Source organism: Diadema setosum, chromosome 9 (assembly GCF_964275005.1).
Source record: "Diadema setosum chromosome 9, eeDiaSeto1, whole genome shotgun sequence".
NCBI lineage: Eukaryota > Metazoa > Echinodermata > Echinoidea > Diadematoida > Diadematidae > Diadema > Diadema setosum.
Window position 1 is genome coordinate 19,417,844 of NC_092693.1, and position 19,653 is coordinate 19,437,496.

Genomic DNA, 19,653 nt, shown 5'->3' on the forward strand with positions numbered 1-19,653 from the left:
AGATTTTCGCGACGGGGACATTCAAAGGAAAAAAAACATGTTGTGGCAGAAACACGCATCAAGTTGATCTATTTATAGCTTGCGTCGTCTGAGTTTTTCACTACGCGCGTTTTGGGCTATTTAAAGTCGCAGAGAGCTACTTGATGCACCGATAATATGGGGGCACCACTGATAGGTTGCGTCCTAGTGTAGCGACTTTTCAGCACAACGCAAGGGGAGAGGAGAACGTCCAACGCACTCGTCGTCTCAAAGGTCCGCACTGCAAATCTAAAGCTCCTTATTCTTTGTGGGGGAAACAACATTGATATGCCTTTTGTCCATCAGTTATTGTTAAGCTCATTATATTATGATTTCCTTCCCTCCCCCCAGACTTCACTACAAAGAGTATCTGGTGGGCCTTATTAATGCGAAATCCATCGACCCAGCCTTTGTGTACAACATCGACGAGCTGAAGGCGGCTCTAGGGAGAGAAGAAATTGCGGCTCCTCAGCAGCGGGACGGTGAAACGGATCGGAACTATCACAGTCGCTTGCTCCAGGTACATGTGTGCAGCAAACAGTGTTTACAGTTTATTGGCTTTCTCAGAACTGATCGACAAATTGCCCTACATCAACGTAAATAAGCACTGAATTGATCAGTGTTTTAGTAGTAGCCATGATAAAAAATCATGGGCGTACATCTTCGAGCAGGATTCGAACCTAAGATTTCCTGATCACCGGACAGGCATCATCTCCACTAGACCACCGAGCTTTCACCCGACAGCAAGTGTTGGTTCTAATCCTTTTTGCTGTCGGGTGAAAGCTTGGTGGTCTAGTGGAGATGACATATATCACACAGTTTTAACCCTGAAAAGACTGGGCTATTTTGATGCCTCGTAGGACTGGGGGGGGGCTCATTGGGCCCCCCCTAAGATCTTGGCCGTTGACCGCGTGATTGCAAGGAAAATTGGCACGCGCGTCACCCACAAGGTAATCTACAAAACTGAATAGGTAATTATTTCACAAATATTCAGAATTATTTTTAATCAATTAATTATGCTAATTTATGCATGAATTTTAAAAAATTGCTGTAAATCTTTAATTAAAGGTCCAAAACTGCTAATTAGGTACTCTGTGTAGGATTCTTATGGAATGTACATCCAAAAAAAAGGCGGTATCAAAAATTTTTTCTTATGTATTTTATTGTTTTTAAAATTTCTTATGTATTTCTTTGTTTACGACTTTTTGTTTTTTATTTTTTTCGATGGAAATCATCGGCGACACTATTTCGATCATAAACAACATGAAATTAATTGATTTTGATCAGTAAAAGTAAAAATAATGATACATTTATGAATTTTGGTCAGAAACAGAATTTGCATTGGATTTGTACCATGAAATCACGTTTTTGAGCAATTTCTGGTCTGACATGCACTTACAAAATATTGCGTAACTTCAGAACCGCGTACCCGGGCGACGCGAATTTGGTCTCAAAAGTTGCGCAAGACTTAAAAGAAAAAAGTCATAAAACATCGCGGCGTGAGATTTTTACGTTCCAGATTTATCGCGAAAAATGTTGAGGAGGGGCTTAAAAAGCCCCCCCCCCCCCCCAGTCTTTTTAGGGTTAAGTTAAGACTTTTGTACCTCCCTGCATTCAGATGCTGATGGCACTGAAAAGCAAGATATTTTCGCGGCATGAAATTTTCACGAATGGGAGCTGATGGCCTTTTTCGCGGCATGAAATTTTCACGAATGGGAGCTGATGGCCTTTTTCGCGGCATGAAATTTTCACGAATGGGAGCTGATGGCCTTTTTCACGGCATGAAATTTTCGCAGTCTGCCGCTGGCATTTTATGCATCTAGTGTAGACAAAAACTTTCGAGTACATATTGATTTCGTGAATCTTGGCTCTCATGAAATTCACAAAATTAAAATGCATGCAAACACTTCTGGTTTTAAAGTACTGTAGAAGAGAAAATTTATGTGTGATGGAATTTTCGCACATTTTATACAGCGTGAAAAATTAGAGCGAGCAGATTTTTTGCTTGTCGTTATGTGATGCTATTTTAAATCAGATTTTTTGGATTTCAAGGAAGCCGAAGGTATATTATAGGGGTATATAAACTGCTATGTTATCTGAAGGTTTCTTCACGCTTGCTAGTCCTGCGTGTAGCTTCAGTGAATTTGCTGCCATAATGCGGAACAGTTATCCTTTGCTGTAGTACATCCTGCCAAAACCTTTAGCCGCCATGGCAGCAATCGGCTGTTCGAAGTGCCCACTCAATAAGCCAGTTCACAGTTAGCTCATGGGCACATTGGTACAAATGACCTTTCTTTTTTTCTCAATTGGTTAGGCACTTCACTCGTTTTCAAAGCAGCATGATGCATAAGCATGCCCACAATTTATGGAATTCATGTTAAAACAAAGAATTAACTTCCACAGAGCAGGTGACAAGAATGGTCTGTAAATTGACACTTCGGCAGGCATTCATTTCATAGTTTCGTGTTGAATTCATAAACAAAGTCTTTCGACAAACATTGCTATATACCAGGCTTGCTGTCAGGTGGATGTGTTAGACCCCGTTTACAGTGCGAGGCTCGGCCGCGGCCGAGCCCAGCCCCGCTTCAGTGTAAACGCGCAAAAGGCCAAATGCGAGGCCAAAATTGGCCTCGCATTTGGCCTCGCTCTGGAGGTGGTCTTGGCCTCTTCTTGATGTAAACGCAAACTGGGCCAAATGCGCGGCCAATTTTAGTCTGGCTTCCAGACCCTCTGCCCGTACTATTTCGCTATTCACGATATTAACCCCCTCAACGTGGAAAACTAGTATAGTTTAAGGTGGTTTTGTCCTGCAAAGGATTTTTCCTTCAGCAGAGGCCTTTGCCCGAACGGCGACTTTGTCGCCACGGAATCCAGTTGGCAAAGGGTCTGAAAACCAGGCTATACCAAATTGCGTTTGTTTACAAGCAGAGCGCCACTACGACAAAATATTGAAAGGTTTGAATTAAAAGCGCGGCCGAGCCCAGCAGTGTAAACGGACAAAATTGCGAGGCTCGGCCGCGCAATTGAGGCCGGGCTGTAAACGAGGTCCTAGTAAGCACCGTTTACAAGGGTTACATGAATAATCATTACATCAGGAATGCTTATCTCAGTGAATTCAAAGACAAACATGCCTGAGTGTACAAATGACCTTTTTCTGCTCATGCACAAAGTGGAACTGTAAACTGACTTGTTTTATTGCCGTGACCATCCATTAAATTCATCTTTGATAGTCAGATGAGCCTAAAAAATTACTGGCTTTAAAAATGATAATTCTTTACAGTATACCACCAACTCTCAATGATGCATTACAGCTTGAATGCATTTAGAGTTGTTTTCGTGAGCAGTGAATGCAAGTTGCTTTCAGTGGTTCGTAGAAAAAAGAAAATACCCAAAGACAACCAAGGGTAACAGCTTCAAAAGCTCTATTACTCAACTTCTTTTGTCCTGGGACTCAAAAATGTGAGATATTGTGTGACGACTGGAGTGCCAGTTGAGTGGGCTTGAATGGCGTTATTTGCTTGAATACCCTCTTGATGCACAGATGATTGCCATTTTGAATAATCCGAGGCAAAAGTACGGGTCAACCTATGAAATTCCATCAAACAACACCACGGAAAGGTTACATAAAGGCCATATACTTATCTCTTATAAAGTGCAGTTCCACTCTTGAACTCCAGTTGCCTTTGGTAGATTTGAAATCTTGCAGACAGAAATCTTTACCCACATTTTTGCAAAATAGTGTAAATTAGTTGCAACCATACATGAATAAAATAAGATGATCATGTCATCACCTGCAAGTCTCCCATTGACTCATAAATCTTAATCAAGTGTCCTTTTTTTCCACATATGCTGGTAACTCTGCTCTGTCAAATCTCTTTAGACAAAAGAAAAAAAAAACTTGACCTAGAGAAAATTCAGTTCATACATGATGAAAAACAAAGTAAAGAAACGAGTCCTGGAAAAGATGTTCAACTTCATTAATATTCAACTTGCCCGATTGCGACTTGCGCTACTTCGACTTGTGGAACTTTGCTTATGCAGCTTCGACTTACATGAATTTGACTTTCACTATGCAGGGTCAGATGTGGTCAGGAGGAAACACTCAGAATCCTTGACATCCAATCCTATTGCAAGAAACAAACAATTATGTCTTATAGGGAAGAAAGGGTTGTAGACGTTGTATCATCTTTCAAAATCATTATCTTTCATGATCCTTCATTTTCTCTTGTTTCTGTGTTTCTGAAGTTAACCCATTTAAGACTAGTCCCAAGTATACTCTGGCAGGTGTCGAAGGGAAATGCGTGCTAAAACAGAATCGGCCTCTCCTCAATGGGTTAAAGGGGCATTCCGGACGATTTTCATAATTTGACATCATGTAGTACATAAATCAACAGCTCCATATAGATTCGTGGAATTTATTGTGGTCCTTGAGCAGAGAAACCAATGAATTGAAAATCTTAAACAAATTACACTGAACAGTGTTGATGACATCAGAGCCACATATATTTCAGAAATGTATCAGTGTAATTCCATTACAATACCGCTTGCTCAACAAGTTCACCTGTGAAAAATCTATGCATGCCTTCTTCTTTTGTTCTGCTTCCTCGAGCCCGAACTCATGCATTCTTATGGTGAGGCTGTCATGTCATCATCCTTGTTCATTGCAATTTGTTGTAAATTTTGAAAACATTCTCATTCCTTATCCCAATCACTATAAATTCTGAAACTCTGTACTCAGTTTGACTAATTTATAGTTGTTCAAATGTAAAAGTCTGAAAATCATCCGGAGGTCCCCTTTAATGCAACTTATCCTGATCAGTTTGTTGGAATTCTCTGAAATGTACTCTTTGTGTCCCTGCAGCTAGAGCACAAAGAAGTAACTGCATTTTAGACTTTAAAGGGAGTTGGGAGGACATTGAGATGGTATCATACTTTAAAGAGGGGCCAACAGGGGGGGGGCTTGAAATTTACTAGTTGTGGGAGCGAGATCAGGAAACAGTAAGAATTTTTAGGGGAGGGGGGCATCTGATTTTAATGACTGTATGTACACCAGTCTGACTGCCTTCCACTCCCTGTTCTTCTGTCAACCTTCAGTTTGAATACATGCAAGATGATTTTCCACAGTTATCATTTAAAGGGAAATTATTCTAGACCAGTTCAAAGCAGTAAATTTGAATTGGAAAATAAGTGACTTAATGTCATCTCCTAACAAATTGCAGTATAGTTTGTACAAGAGTTGTTTAAATTTCAAGATTTTTTTGTTCAAACAGAACTATACCCCAGTCTCGAATCCTGTTATATTCCTCTGATTACTGTTTAGTTTTCAATTTATTCAACAAAGAATAGCATTGTGTTCTGCACTTTTGTAGCATTAAAAACTTTGTCAGTTTTGTAGAACACAATCAATGGAAATTGTGTGGTGAATACGAGATATTTTCTCTCATTTGCATGTTCATATCATCCTCTCTCTTTTCCTTGTTTCATAAAGCATCTGTCTGAAGCAGAGAGGCTTTACCAGAAGTTTGCTGAGCATGTTTGTAAAGGTGTACCGGTATCTCATTAACTGTAAACTGTATTTGCTCATTGTCCCACCATTAACATTATTTCATATCTCCTTCTCTCCCCCCCCCCCCCCCCTCAATCCGGACTTTACAGGAGTTGCAGACTAAAGTACCTCTAATACCCAAAGCGGGAAGAGGGAGCTGAATTGATCCTGTCCAAGCCTTTTGCCGGCCAAAATCCAACTAACGCTGATGCTTCTCCCCGCCTAGAATCTGCTTGAGGAAAGAATGCAATGAAAAAATTTGCATCATATGGCCACATGCCGATTGTGTGCCAACCACCTGCAGTTTCCGAGGCGGAGGAGGATGGCTCTAAGTGACGAGCGCAGGACGACCTGTCATCTGCGCTGGAGCCACAGATGATGCTGCGCGGTAGACGGCTCTCATCGAGGGTTGAATATCGTGCAGTGGATCCCGGCCGGTCCGACAGCATCAGAAGCTGAAAGCTGAGGGGAGAGCGATAGAGACCAGTTTTTTGATGCGGACCAGGTCGAGGCTGGCCAGGCCTGGTCTTGAGAGGATAATCACTGATGTCATCGATGTAATGCTGTATACGCCATATATTTAGCAAGTGTAATTTTTCACAAATAGGGATTGTCAGACAATTTTGCAATTGGTCTATAGATTTGCAATTGTTGAGTACAGTAATGGATGGTAAAATGTACATGTGCATGTCGCATTCATGTCGAGATCAGAGTTGAAATTTTTTGCATGTTGTTAGATTAAAAGAAATAGCCCCGACTCACAAAATTCAGGAAAATATAACCCTTGAGAAATATATGGCGCATACAGTAGACAATGTAATGGCACTAATATTAAAGCATTTTAGGAAAGGAAAGAACTGTAGTAAGTGTTCTATGTGAAAGATATCTGTGTGAATTTTCTGTCCGATGTTCTCCTTCGTTGTTTTAAGCTGATGCGCGATGGCTCGATGGCTGATGGCGCGTGTAGGACAGATTGAGTGGAAGGAAACCTCGAGAAAATGAAATCGAGCGGAGTGACCCTCTGGATGATTTCAAGGAGGAGTAGGGAAGAGCAGTGCCGGGATGTGCCACTGGGTACACGTGGTGTCATCTTCTTTCAGAAACACCTGTGCCCTAGCGACGGGAGGGCGTGACTGAGAGGGGTGAAGTCCAGACATTAGGGACAGAGAAATGCCAGCCCAGATGACCATTCATTTTATCAACCAATGGCCGCTGGTGGCTGGCTTGTCAAATTCTCTAGAAGACTCGATAAATTTTGATAATGTCTGGTGTGAGATGCTCATACTGTAGTTTCACCTCTGATATATGAATTTCCACTATCACACTATTATCCCATGTGTTTTTTTCTTTTCTTTTCTTTTGAGATGTTACAAATGCTTTTGTCCATGACAGATGCAAAAATAGAGTGTATTTCATTTAATTTCTTCTATTCTTTTCTACCAGTCATAGAATAGCGCTTAGTGATGCTACTCCCTGTATGATTTGAGTAGACATAACTTGAAAATGTATTGTTTTTATTTTTCCTCTATATATCACATGATATGGATGCATGTGCTACTGATTTAGGCACGCTTTGTTGTAGCTATACTAAGACAAACAACAACACTTATTATGAAGATTACAAGTGTTTCTTCTTCATATTTCTGTGTCAACCCAATGAAATTTTGTGATAATTTGTGTGAATTTCAATGGGAGACCAAAAGTCCATGACAATGTCACCTCATCTATATGACAGATGCAGGTTGCTATTGACAACACTATGCCATCAAGACGTGTGAAAACTTGCACCATTTTTTGTTTTTTAATGGCAAACCACTCCCACTGTACTTTCTTTGTTTCTTATGTTATCAAAGCTGTCTCGCACTCAGAAGCTGTGCACCTGTGCAAGGTGACAGGGAGCCTTGTGTGTTTGCTGCATCTGCTGGGATGAGTACAGAAATATTCCGTTCAGGGCAATTTCTGCACTGTGACGCAAACGAGATAGTCGGGACTTTGTGCTGTAGTGTGGCAGCACGGATATAAAGTCTTGCAGGTCTTTCTTGGAAGCAGAGACAGTGGAGAAGTAGTTCTGATGATGCATTTTGTTCCCCTGGCAGATACACAAAGACATCTTTGCAGGTTTTCCTCGTCAATCATAAACCAATGTGTAACATTTTATTTGGTTTATACAAAACAAGGAAAAGAAAGAAATATGACAGCAAAATCAACCATCTCCTTGTCTTTTCTATAATCATTTTTACCCTCTGTCTTACATTGTAAATACTTGTAAATACTTGTATTTCTGTGTACACCAAATATTACCACTGGGGAATATTTGAGGTACTGCTCAAAAGAAAGAATAGAATCTTTCAAAGAGTTTAAAGACTCTTGCACTCCTGCACTAAGCTGCATTGTATGTAAATCCTCCACCTGTTACTATATGGCCAGGAGAAGCTAATACCACTTTTAAGGATTATGTATTTAAGTCTACAATTTTTTTTTTTCCAGGTACCAGTGTAGCTTCCCTAGTGCATCAATATCAGTGAAGAAATCAAGTTTAAAAAAAAACAACAACAACAACAACAACTGATGAAGGGTATCACGGGTCAGAAGTCTTCGATGATTACATGGCTTGAAATGCCCACTCACACACTCGGATCATTGCTTGGCCATGATTTAGCAAGACAATGTATGTCTCTTTTGGTGCTTCCTGAGATGTCCAAAAATTTAATGATTTTGTAGTTAATTTTTTTTTTCTGTTTCTCTCCAGTTAAATAATGTTCTGAGATATATTACCTACTAATTCTGGATAATATTCTACTATCTAGAATAAAATAATGGAATAAAACAATTTTTGTTTTTGTTTTTTCAGTTAAAATGGGAATGTGTGCTGGAATTCAATTTTGTTTTGTTTGTTTTAGATTGATTTCATAAGCAGAAATTTTAACAGATTTTTGAAAAAAGTGTCTTGGTGTATCAAAAAATCTAAAAACCTGAAAAGGTAAAACAAAAAAGAAAAGAAGACATATGGTGTTTTGCCAAATTACGGCTGTGTAGCTGTGTGCTGTGATCACAGGGCCATTTATTGCCATTCCTAAGTCATTCATTCTGTCTGAAAGCTTAGAGGGCTAACGTCATATTGTTACTACTACTTTTCAACTCATTTGCTCTGTTCTTATTTTCATTTTCTATATTTTGTTCTGTTGATGATTATAAGAATCTCTACTTGGAATCTTATGAAATGCCATGAAATATGTGCCATGAATGTTGTAATATACAGTGTTGTAATATACAGTGTTGTAATATACGGTGTATCTTTATTAAAGATGTGAATGTAGTATGATGCTAGACGCTACGTATTAGATTTTCATTGAGTATGGTAGATAAGTAGTATAACACATGTTTGTTATCATTGTCATCGTTATTGTTTTTATTATACTTTAATTGTTGGATAACTGCCAACAGGCAGGTGTAACAAGTATAAAATTGATATACATATTATACTCACTATATTTGTGCCATTGAATCGATGCACATTTTTAGCCATACACATACCACATGTAATAAGAATTGAGGAGGAGTGTTTTATTGTTTTGTTTTGTTTTGTTTTTTGGCTGCCAAAATCATACACGATGATATTCAAGTGCAGTGAATACACTGACAAATGCTGTATATTCTTGCTTTAGGAATGTAGTGAAGATTCCTCCTGGGTTTTTTTTTTTTTTTTTTTTTTTTTTTTTTTTTTTTTGTTATTGTTCTTGTTGTTTTGTTTTTGTTTTTGTTTTTGTTTTAAGTTGACCTCTGCAAGGAGCATGTGAAGTGAATGAATATGGTTGCCATGCCATGAAGTGTGGTTCAACTTTCTTTAGTATTACAACAAGACGTGTAGAAATCAGATATAGTGATGTGTGATGTAGTGTGTACAATATTCATTTTGACTACTTAGAATGGTGTTACTGTCAAAGAATTCCATATGTAAAGCTGTCTACAAAGGGCAGAATATAGCCCATTCTTTGATTGCATGTACATTGTGCACACGCTGTACAGTTAAATGACATCAATGAATACATATGTCAATTGATAGACCTCGGTCTTGAAGTTCAGTGGTTCTGAAAATTGCTATACACATTTCATGCTGGCGAGAGGATTGTTATAAGTCAATTTGCTTCATTATTTTGTTAATCTTTGGGAAAAAAATGCTTTAAAAGATGTAATTTGTAAATTACAACAGTATGTTCTACTTGTACATACCTTTGGCTCACTAGTTGAAGTATTCAAAACAAATGCATTTATTTCACAAACTTTCCAGTATTTAAAAGCATAATTGATTTGATGTGTATCTGACTACCAGGAAAAATGATGTTTCTCCAAGAGGATTTATGAGGAAAAAGATATGTGACTTACATTGTCATATTATTTTGTATGGAGGAATTGTGGTGCAGTGGTTTGTGTCAATGTGTACTCAGTGAGAAGCTCTAGGATTCAAGCCCCGTCACAGCACTTGCGTCTTCGAGTGAGACATGTCATGCACACAGTGCTCTTTCTTTGCCGAAGGCATACAAGGTGTGTGCGCGGTGTAAAGAGTAGCAAGATAGCTGTATGTAAGTATATTTTTAGCATGTGTGAGCCACTCAATGCACAGAGTTTGATTCCAAGATGGCGGGTTCAAATGATGCATTCCAGTGCATTTTGAGCTCTGTGATATGAGGGAAGGTGTTGGTTTTTACAAGCAAAAAACTTATTGTCTTTATGGATGTATCTCTTATATTCTTATCTCATTGTTATTGCTATTCTGCAAAAAATGCATCTCGGTGACAATGTTCAAAATGTCACACACAGTGACTTTTAAGCAGAATGAAACTAAATCCAGTTGCGTCCTTATGTTGTATACCGGTATTAGTTTTGTGTGGCTCATCTGTGCTTATTGAATAAATCCTATTTCATAATATGGATTATTATATGTTGTTTATACCAGGTCTTAACTTTGCTAGATTTTTGTCCTTGCAAGTTTTGTCCTTGTGGAATTGAAGTCATGTTATCATGAATATCATGTCACTATTCTATTAAACTTATAACACATATGTATCACTTGGTAAGGCTCTAGTAAAATTATCCACCCTCCCTAACATTTGAACAGTCCAAAACAATGTCACTCTGCTAGATAAACACCTCGTGTGTTCTGGACTGTTCCATAGTTATGGACAATTCTTACTGACACTGTGTTTGATATGTACTATTTGTACACTGCCCTGTCGGATGGAAAGAAATGCCTGGTAATGTGTCGGCCATCATCTAATCACTTGATTAATCCAAAGCGTATCCACCTCAACATTTTTTGAATGATTGCATGATACATGCATTATATATCTATATGTTTTATATCAATATCTATCTCACTTATATGCATTCATACATGCTATGGGCATGCTATAGTCGTTATGTACTAATTTTATAGCTACTGATTGCTGCACTCCCCTGTCTCCTTTAATTAGGTGTAAAACCGTGCATGAGCTCAAGAAGTGTTACATGTATGTAGGTTATGAAACATTTATGAATCGGAGCCGTGGATGACACATACTCTTTGTGTCTTTCAGTCACAAAGGGATGACGTAGAAGTCTTCTGTGGATTGTATTTTATACTTATGTGCCTTGTATGACTGTTTAGTGCAAATGTGTACACCTTGAGTATCCACCTGTTTCAATACATAAGATGTAATTAATCTTAGATTTGATTTTGCTTATATGGGCAGTTTGTTGTCACAAGTGTCCCAGTTATACTTGTTAGGCTCATTGTCGGAGTTTGATTTAAAAGCAAATATGTCAGTTATTATGAAGAAAACGTAAGACATTGTCTCAAGACAATGTACCATGTATTGCCTGCTACATTAACAATATATTAGTATTCAACAACTCAAAAAAAAAAAAAATAGTGATGTTGGGTTACTGTACTTCATGTTATTATTGCTGATGTAACATTAGTCGTTCAGTCTTGTTTTGTATTGACGTTTGAAACAGTTTGAGAAGTCCAGCGATAGAATGCTGTTCAATTAAGCAAGATGATAAGGCTGGCAGTTTGCAGTTTTTCTGTTCTTTTTGTCCAGAAGGATACCAAGAGTTTTGTTAGAGAGAGAGAGAAAAAAAATCACATGATAACAGCAGTTTGCTGAATTTGATATGTTCTCTTGAAATGTAACATGTACTTTGTATATCATATTGCTTGTCTTGATTTTTTCATTCTTCATCACACTTTATTCATTGAGAGGTGTGCAGTCCTATTTTGAGTCACCTTCTGCAGCAGCGTAGGTGACCTTCTTATCATGCAACAAACATTCACTTTTGTTGGATATATTTAATGTCGGTGTGTTGTTTGCAGATGATTGATTCTTGACAGAGAATGAATATAACTTGGTCGAAATTCTCTTCCAATAAGCATGCTGGGTGGCCAGCATTTAAACATATTGATGTTCAAATTCTTTGCATGCTATTGTTGTGTAAAGATCAATCATCAATGATTATGCATGAAATGTTCAATGTTTCTTTACACAGCAAAGTCTTTTCTTTTTTCTTTTTCTTTTTCTTTTTCTTTTTTTGGAGGAGGGGGGGGGGAGTGGGGGGTGGTGGGGCTATTTCCAACTTTGATGTGCAAACCAAATTGGATTTGTTTAACTTGGATGGTAGCTAGATGTAAATAATTGATGGTAATTGGAAGACCTTTTGAGATTTATTTTTCAAACGTATTGCACATTGGGTTAAAGAAATAAAAGGGCCAAGAATGAAACCTAAGAATTGTATTGTTGTCATTATGCAGATCAGTATGCAAACACGAGGTGTGTATTATAAGAACACCATGCGTGTCTGTAGTTGACTTATACCACTCGGTCATGCTTAATTGCACATTATGTATTATGAGGAGTACATTCTGGGCAATGACTGGTGTCGTTTCTAACTGATATGCTGTTTTGTGAGATTGTCATGCATTATGATGTCATAATGCGAGTCTAAATCTACTGGATGTATGTGTAACAGCTGTTCTCATCATACACAGTCTCTAGGAATTGATGTACCATTTCACACTTGCATCTATGCTTATCCGAGTTACCATAGCAAAGTGAAACATGCATGTGTCAATAAGGGGATACCAGTGTATCGATATTTGTAAGGTAACAGCTTGTGTCGTATCATTCTCAAGTGCTCTAACTGCATTTATCATTTGCATGTAGTACACGTACATTGTAATTAATTCATTGTCAACATCTCTAATTTAGTTGTATTTTCCAGATGAGATACTCTATTGAATGATGCTGGGTTTGTTTGGTTGGTTGGTTATTTGTTCGTTTTTGCGTGCCTTTCTTTGCACATTCTATGAATAGATGCAAAAAAAAATATAAAAAAAAGCTTTGAACTTTGCTGTACTGTTTTACATATTTTTAAGTTTTTGTGCTGTAAGTACATTATGGAGTTTTCAAGAAAATGTCCGAACGTGTTTGCCACTTGTCACATAATTGCATGTGAAGTTGCTTTGAGATACATTGTGTGATTAATTTACAGACAATTCGTCCCTGTTGTTATGACTAGAGTGGTATGACAAAGGAGTGATAACTAGTTTGTAAGGTGTTCTTTTTGCTGCTGTGGGTTTTGTCTTGCAGTGAAACAATGCCTGTTGTGGAGTAATGATTTTAAACTTCTTGTGAGCTAACATTGTAGGGAAGCCTGTGATTACTAGTAGTCATTAACAGTCTCTAAGTAATCGGTGTTTGCTTTGAGTGTTATTATGCTGTAAGAGAATACTTGTCATAAAGTAATTATTTCAAATATAAGTTTGTCATTATAGTATAACTGCAAGTGACAATGAGTCACGAAAAGTAGTTGCTGTAATTTTTATGGAGCAATTAAGCTCAGCTTGTCATACAGTTATTGATGTAAACATCGTATAACCTATCATGAGTAGCAAACGTGATTATGAGTAAAGAAAAGGTGGTAAAGCACCCAGTAGTTGTTGTGAGACTTATTGTGCTGTGAGATGATACCTTCACCAAGTAATGCTTTCAAATTCTAGTTTTCATACCAAACACATAATTGCAAGGGATGATAAGTCAGGAAAGTTTTAGATATTTACTGTGAATTGTGCTGTGCAGTTGCAAAATAGTTATCTTAAAATCAATAGCTTAATTAAACATCTTGTTATCATGAAAGCAAATGTGTGATTCTAAGTAGTAATAATAATCAGTAGAGTACCCAGTATTTGTCATTAAATAGTTCTTGTCTGAAATAGTCATCAAATTAAACATATAATAGTCACTATGATATCAAACATGATGTTGTGATTGCATATTATGAGTCAGAAAAGTATTAAATATATGCTGTTAGATTTAATTTGCAATGAAAAAACAAACAAACACTAGAGTCACTATCAATCTCAACATCTTGTTTAATAGCTCACATAATAGCATACAAATAACTACAGGTAAATAAATGTTGATAAAGGACTTAGCATTAGCTGTGAATCTTATTGTGCCATTAGACCATACTTAGCGTGAAGCAGTTAATTCAGACCTATTGCTAGTTAGAGTAAAGACACAATTACAAGCAGCAATGTATTAGTATGTAGTTTTTAGTAGCTGCTGTGATATTGGTAGTTTAGTCTATGATAGGTAATTATTGGTATAAAATGTGATTGTAGTCCTCATTATTCATCATGTATGATTTCTTTTTAACAGTTAAACTCAGATATAACAGTTATACTAGAATATATTAGACTTCAGCATTCTGTAAAAACTGCTGTTGAATATGGTAAAAGGTGTGTTACCCATGGCTTTCGTCAAAGATGATGTCTAATAGTATAATGTATGTAGCTCACAGATTTGCAGACCTTTAACTGTTGCATTTTTGGGTTGACCATAAGAATAAAAGGATAAATCCTTCATATCTTCTCTTTGTGGATGTATTATATCTTTAGATTTTTCATTTTTTGACGGAAGTACAAAATGTGCATGTGTGTATGTGCGTGTGCGTGTGTATGCATGCGTGTGCGTGTGTGTGTGTGTGTATGTGTGGTTGTGTGTGTCTGTGTGTGTCTGTGTGTGTGTGTGGTTGTGTGTGTGTGCGTGTGTGTGTGTGTGTGTGTGTGTGTGTGTGTGGTTGTGTGTGTGTGTGCGTGAGTGTGTGTGTGTGTGCGTGAGTGTGTGTGTGTGTATGTGTGGTTGTGTGTGTGTGTGTGTGCGTGAGTGTGTGTGTGTCTGTGTGTGTGTGTGTGACTGTATATGTGTAGGAGGCACATCATGTAAATTGAATACAGTATATTGCCAAGGCCGAATCTCTATACATCAATTTATCATGTCTGTGCAAACAGGTATATGTAGACTCATGAAGTCGCTAAGACACAAGCCCAATTGTTTGCTTTATACACCAATACCATGTACATAGTTCCTTTGGTAAAGTGTAACCAAGATATTTAAAAGTGATAAATGACATGAAACCTGTTGGACACTTGTGTCATGTTGTCTAAGAAGTGCTTGTGTTTTGTGTCAGTCCCTTTGATTGCTGCACATGATGGCGGCTCTGAGGGGCGCAATGCGAGGGGGGGGGGGGGCAAAAATTAAAGAAATCTTTACGAATCTTCTATCTAGTACCAGAAGAAATAATCTAATTTAGTGCTATCATCAAGTACTGTGGATTGATGAATGTTCAATTTAGTTTCTAATTTGTTCATGGCAGGTTCAAGGATGGGTGGGGGTCCAAGTTGGGGTCCAATTTTAAAATTGCCATATCTCTATTTTCTTGAAAAGACCGGTGTTATCTCGAGAGTGTCGAAAATAATCCTTTGTACAAATAAACACAATTCTTCACTTGGGGTCTCCAGGGCACAATGCCCTCTTGGGGTGGGGGTGGGGGTAGGAAGAGAAGACATATGTTACATAAATTATATTGTTTAAAACCAGAAGTACTCTGAGTAAATTCATTAGTGAATTTACTCTCAGGTTGATTTACGGTACAGTGGCATAGCTATCTGGGGGGTGGTTTGTGTGCGATAGAGCGAAGCAACTGAGCCGGAGGGAATGGAGCGAGTGAAGGGGAGGGGAGGGTGTAAAGACATTCCTCAATTTAAGTAAGAATTTTTGTGAAGGAAAAATTACTAAGGAAGAATGTTGGGAGTGTTTAAAATGTATGAAATTGAATAAATCACCTGGGAATGATGAATTTACACTTGAATTTTATCTTACATTTTGGCCACAAATAGGAAGTTTATTGGTTGAAGTTTTCAATGAAGCTTTTGAGAAGGTTGTTTAGCAATGTCTCAAAAACAAGGTGTAATAACATTGATTGAAAAAGAGGGCAAAGATCCATTGTTTATAAAAAAAAATTATAGACCGATTACTTTGTTGAACACGGATTATAAGATGCTTTCCAAGATAATGGCAAAGCGAATAAAGGGAGTCTTACATGAAATTGTTCATTTGGATCAAGTTGGTTATATAGAAAACAGGTATATTGGTAAGGCTTTGCGTTTGATAGATGATATGATTTTTCATTGTAATAATTATTGTGAAGAAGAGGCATATTTGATAGCAGTTGACTGTGAAAAGGCATTTGATTCAGTTTCGCCCAAATCCCCAAGGGAGATGATTGGCAGTATAAGTTGGTAATGGATTTGTCTTTTGAATGGCATTTGTACTGTTTTTATGTTCATGTTACACCCAGAATGGGTTGATTTATGAATGATTTGAATGAAATCAATAAAATATCATTAAAAAAAAAAAAAAAATATATATATATATATATATATATATATATATATATATATATATATATATATATATATTCAATGTGTCTTTCACAGTTTTTTTGGTTCAAGGCTGACCGAGCATGCATTGTTGAAAACATTTGCTTTTTCTCGAAATGAAATTCCTCACCTTTGACATGAATGATAGAATTTGGCTTTTTTTTTCTTCCCTGCTCCTTTGTTTACAGAAAAAAAAAAAAAAACTGAGGACAGTTGAGGTCATTTTTCTACGGCTGAATAAAACTCAAAAGTATAGGCCTATTTCACTGTGACGTTTATGATAAGAGCCAGGCAGCCCTGAATGCATCCCGTGCTTTTGTTAGGATGCCTACATGAAAATACTGTACTTTACAATCGCAACTTAATATTGACATAATCCTGTGTGAAATCAAGTGGATCAACTAGGTACCATCGCACGAACACACATTCAAACACCCACGCATACACAAAACACACACACATGCAGTACCTAAGGATAGATGAAGGGGTATAGAGAAAAAGAACATGTCTAGTCGGTCATGGCTAACTTTTCAACAAAAAGGGGGTACTCGGTTGATTTTATTCGCATCTGACGTCTTCCCCCCCCCCCCCCTTTGATAAATAGACTAAACCAGACGAAAAGAGTTACCAAAAGAATAAAAATCATAAAATTCTGTAAAATAAGATGTATCCGTTGCGTCAAATTATATGCAATCTGGAAATAACTTAGAAACAATAACTCTAACCGTCAAACTTGAAGATGCTGCATTTGCTAACTCATCGACCCCAAAAGATGATTTGATGATACCGTGTATCTTTATGTGTACTATATAAACTGATGGGAAAGTTGTGGGGTAATTCATTCATTCATTCATTCATTCATTCATTCATTCATTCATTCATTCATTCATTCATTCATTCATTCATTTTTCCTTTTCCAACAGAAACATATAAACATTTCACAGAAATTGAATACATAGATTTCACCATAATACAAAATAAAGAATAAGTTTACAAAATATTGTAAGTATGCTGGAAATGCAAAAAGTAGTGTTTGTAGGGTGCAAATTGATACCACCTCTTTCATTCCGTGTGTGTTCATTGAAAACATGTAAAATATCAAGATTCCATTTCGTTCATCTGAATTCCATTACGCATTTTTGCAGGCCACAAACTTAAAAGGATTATATTTATAATATTGGCTGAGGTAATTGCTAAGCTTTTAACTTTAGGGAGATACTTAGACACCAATTTATGAAATGTTAAAGAACATACATTTCTAAGAGGAATAGTATGTTTGTATTATAAGCATCATAATAGCAATGAGCAAATAATGTACAATTAAATGGTATATATACAGATGAATTTGATATGAATATATTTTATTGGTATAACAAATTGGTGCTGTTGTTGTTTTGTCTCCAGTGTTCCACGTCTTACAAGCTTGGCTTTTTAGTGGAACACTGTTTTCCGTCGTTGTGATTACTTACTCTTTTTTTGTTACCATGACAAAGTGCACATTGTTTCTTTTTTATGACATCATTCGTGCATATGCTTTATATTGTATTCGGGAAAAAAAAAACTGTCATCAGATGAATAAAAGACTTTGAATCATGTTTTCTTTTTCTTTTTTTTTTGATGGTGGAAATATTGAATTAACTATTGAATTGAATTGAATTGAATTGAATTGAATTGATTTGAATTGAATTGATTTGATTTGATTTGATTTGATTTGAAGAGGAATTCAAAGTTTATCTGATAGGAAACAGTTTTGAATTTGCTGAAATATCCAAAGCAATGTAAAACAAAGCGAATGTAAAAAAAAAAAAAAAAAAAAACCGATGGGTCCCACCTTCAGGATTGCTTTGTTTTTGGATATCTCAGCCATTTCAGAACCATTTTTTATCAAATAAACTCTGAATTCTTCTTCGATTTATATATGCTCTATCATCTTTTATAAGATGTTTCTCATTATCTCACATTAAAAGTCAGAAACCTAAATCCCCATCTCAACCAAAACTAGACCATCCCTTTAAGGGGGTGGAGCAAGAGGGTATGGCGTCCACTTTGTATAGTTATTGCATAATCCATCATGCCGGTGATGCAATACTCCTCAAGTTTGTAGACTATTTGACAATCGCTATCAAAAAGCTCCCGATGTGGTTCCGCGGCCCCAATGTATTTACTAGTAACATCGACTCGATCATTAAGTTTCAGGGAAAGACATTTGATTTTTGTATACTCTAATCTGGGGGACTTTGGGACGCCCTTGGGATCCCCTGGATTGGCTTTGTTTCCGTTTGACTATTAGGCCCTAATCATATTCTATCACCCACCAATGATATGAATGTACGTATTTAATCAATAACATGAGTTAGTAGCCCCTCCCCCCCCCCCCCATTTCAAATAATGGAGTTTGCAAATTTGTAAAGACAAAAAATAGAAGAGTTCACAAAAGTGATGATCTTCGACGCCAGTTTGTTTGTTCAAATTAAATCGTCTTAATTTTAGAATTTCGTATTATGGGAAGCGGGTTTGTGGGAATCCAGGATGCAAGCTTGGATGATCAATGTGAATTTCAGAAATTCTGGCCCTGATAGGGCTTGATATTGATTTCATGATTTCCGATTTTACCGGACACATTGCACCATGTAGGCCTACGTCGCGGATGACTGGTAATGCTTGACTATTATATGAAGAGAACAGCTGAAAGGGACTCGAGAGACACAGAGCTGGGTTTGATCAAAGCAGGGAGCGTTCCACCTTTGTGATCAAACCAGATAGGAACATAAAACCACTGAATGAATTACAGCCAAGTGTATCTGGCAGGTGTCTGGTTCAAAGGTTCTCATCAACAGAACAGCACACATACACACACACGACACACATGGCTCGTCAGTGCTGCATGTATGCGTGACGACCCGTACCTGGCATATTTTTTGTTCTTTCATTTCGTCAGAATTTGTGACATACATCTACAGATCAAACACTACTGTAGTTACAAGTATAGTCATGAAAATCCAATGAATACAGAATTAACTTATTGATTACATATTAATCAAAATTATGACCTAATAACTTGCAAACACCTCGTCTGTCCCCTTCCCCGATTTCCCATTATGTCTAGAGTGATGTTGTTGTAATTTGCCTTGTCTAATGAGAATACCCTTGAAGAGTTTAAAAAAAAAGTGATAATCTGGTAGCCATTTTATTATTTATGCATATTGGATGGTCTTCGATCCTTTTAGCAATTCGCATTGGAACAGGGCTTGCATGATTTCGGCATACTTGAATTGGACAGAACATTCAGTTCCCAGCTTTAACCTAAAAATGCTTCTTACATTCACATTTT

The 19,653-nt window shown here is 37.2% G+C and overlaps 1 protein-coding gene across 1 annotated transcript in view; it reads left to right on the forward strand.

Annotated features, from left to right (window-relative positions):
- Positions 1 to 6,176, forward strand: part of LOC140233203 (uncharacterized) — a 56,020-nt gene extending 49,844 nt beyond the window's left edge. Inside the window, exons 24-25 of the mRNA XM_072313318.1 lie at positions 370 to 538; positions 5,674 to 6,176. Of these exons, the coding sequence (XP_072169419.1) occupies positions 370 to 538; positions 5,674 to 5,724 (220 nt within the window). The 3' untranslated portion in view covers positions 5,725 to 6,176. The remainder of the gene's footprint in view (positions 1 to 369; positions 539 to 5,673) is intronic.
- The last annotated feature ends 13,477 nt before the right edge of the window (positions 6,177 to 19,653 follow it).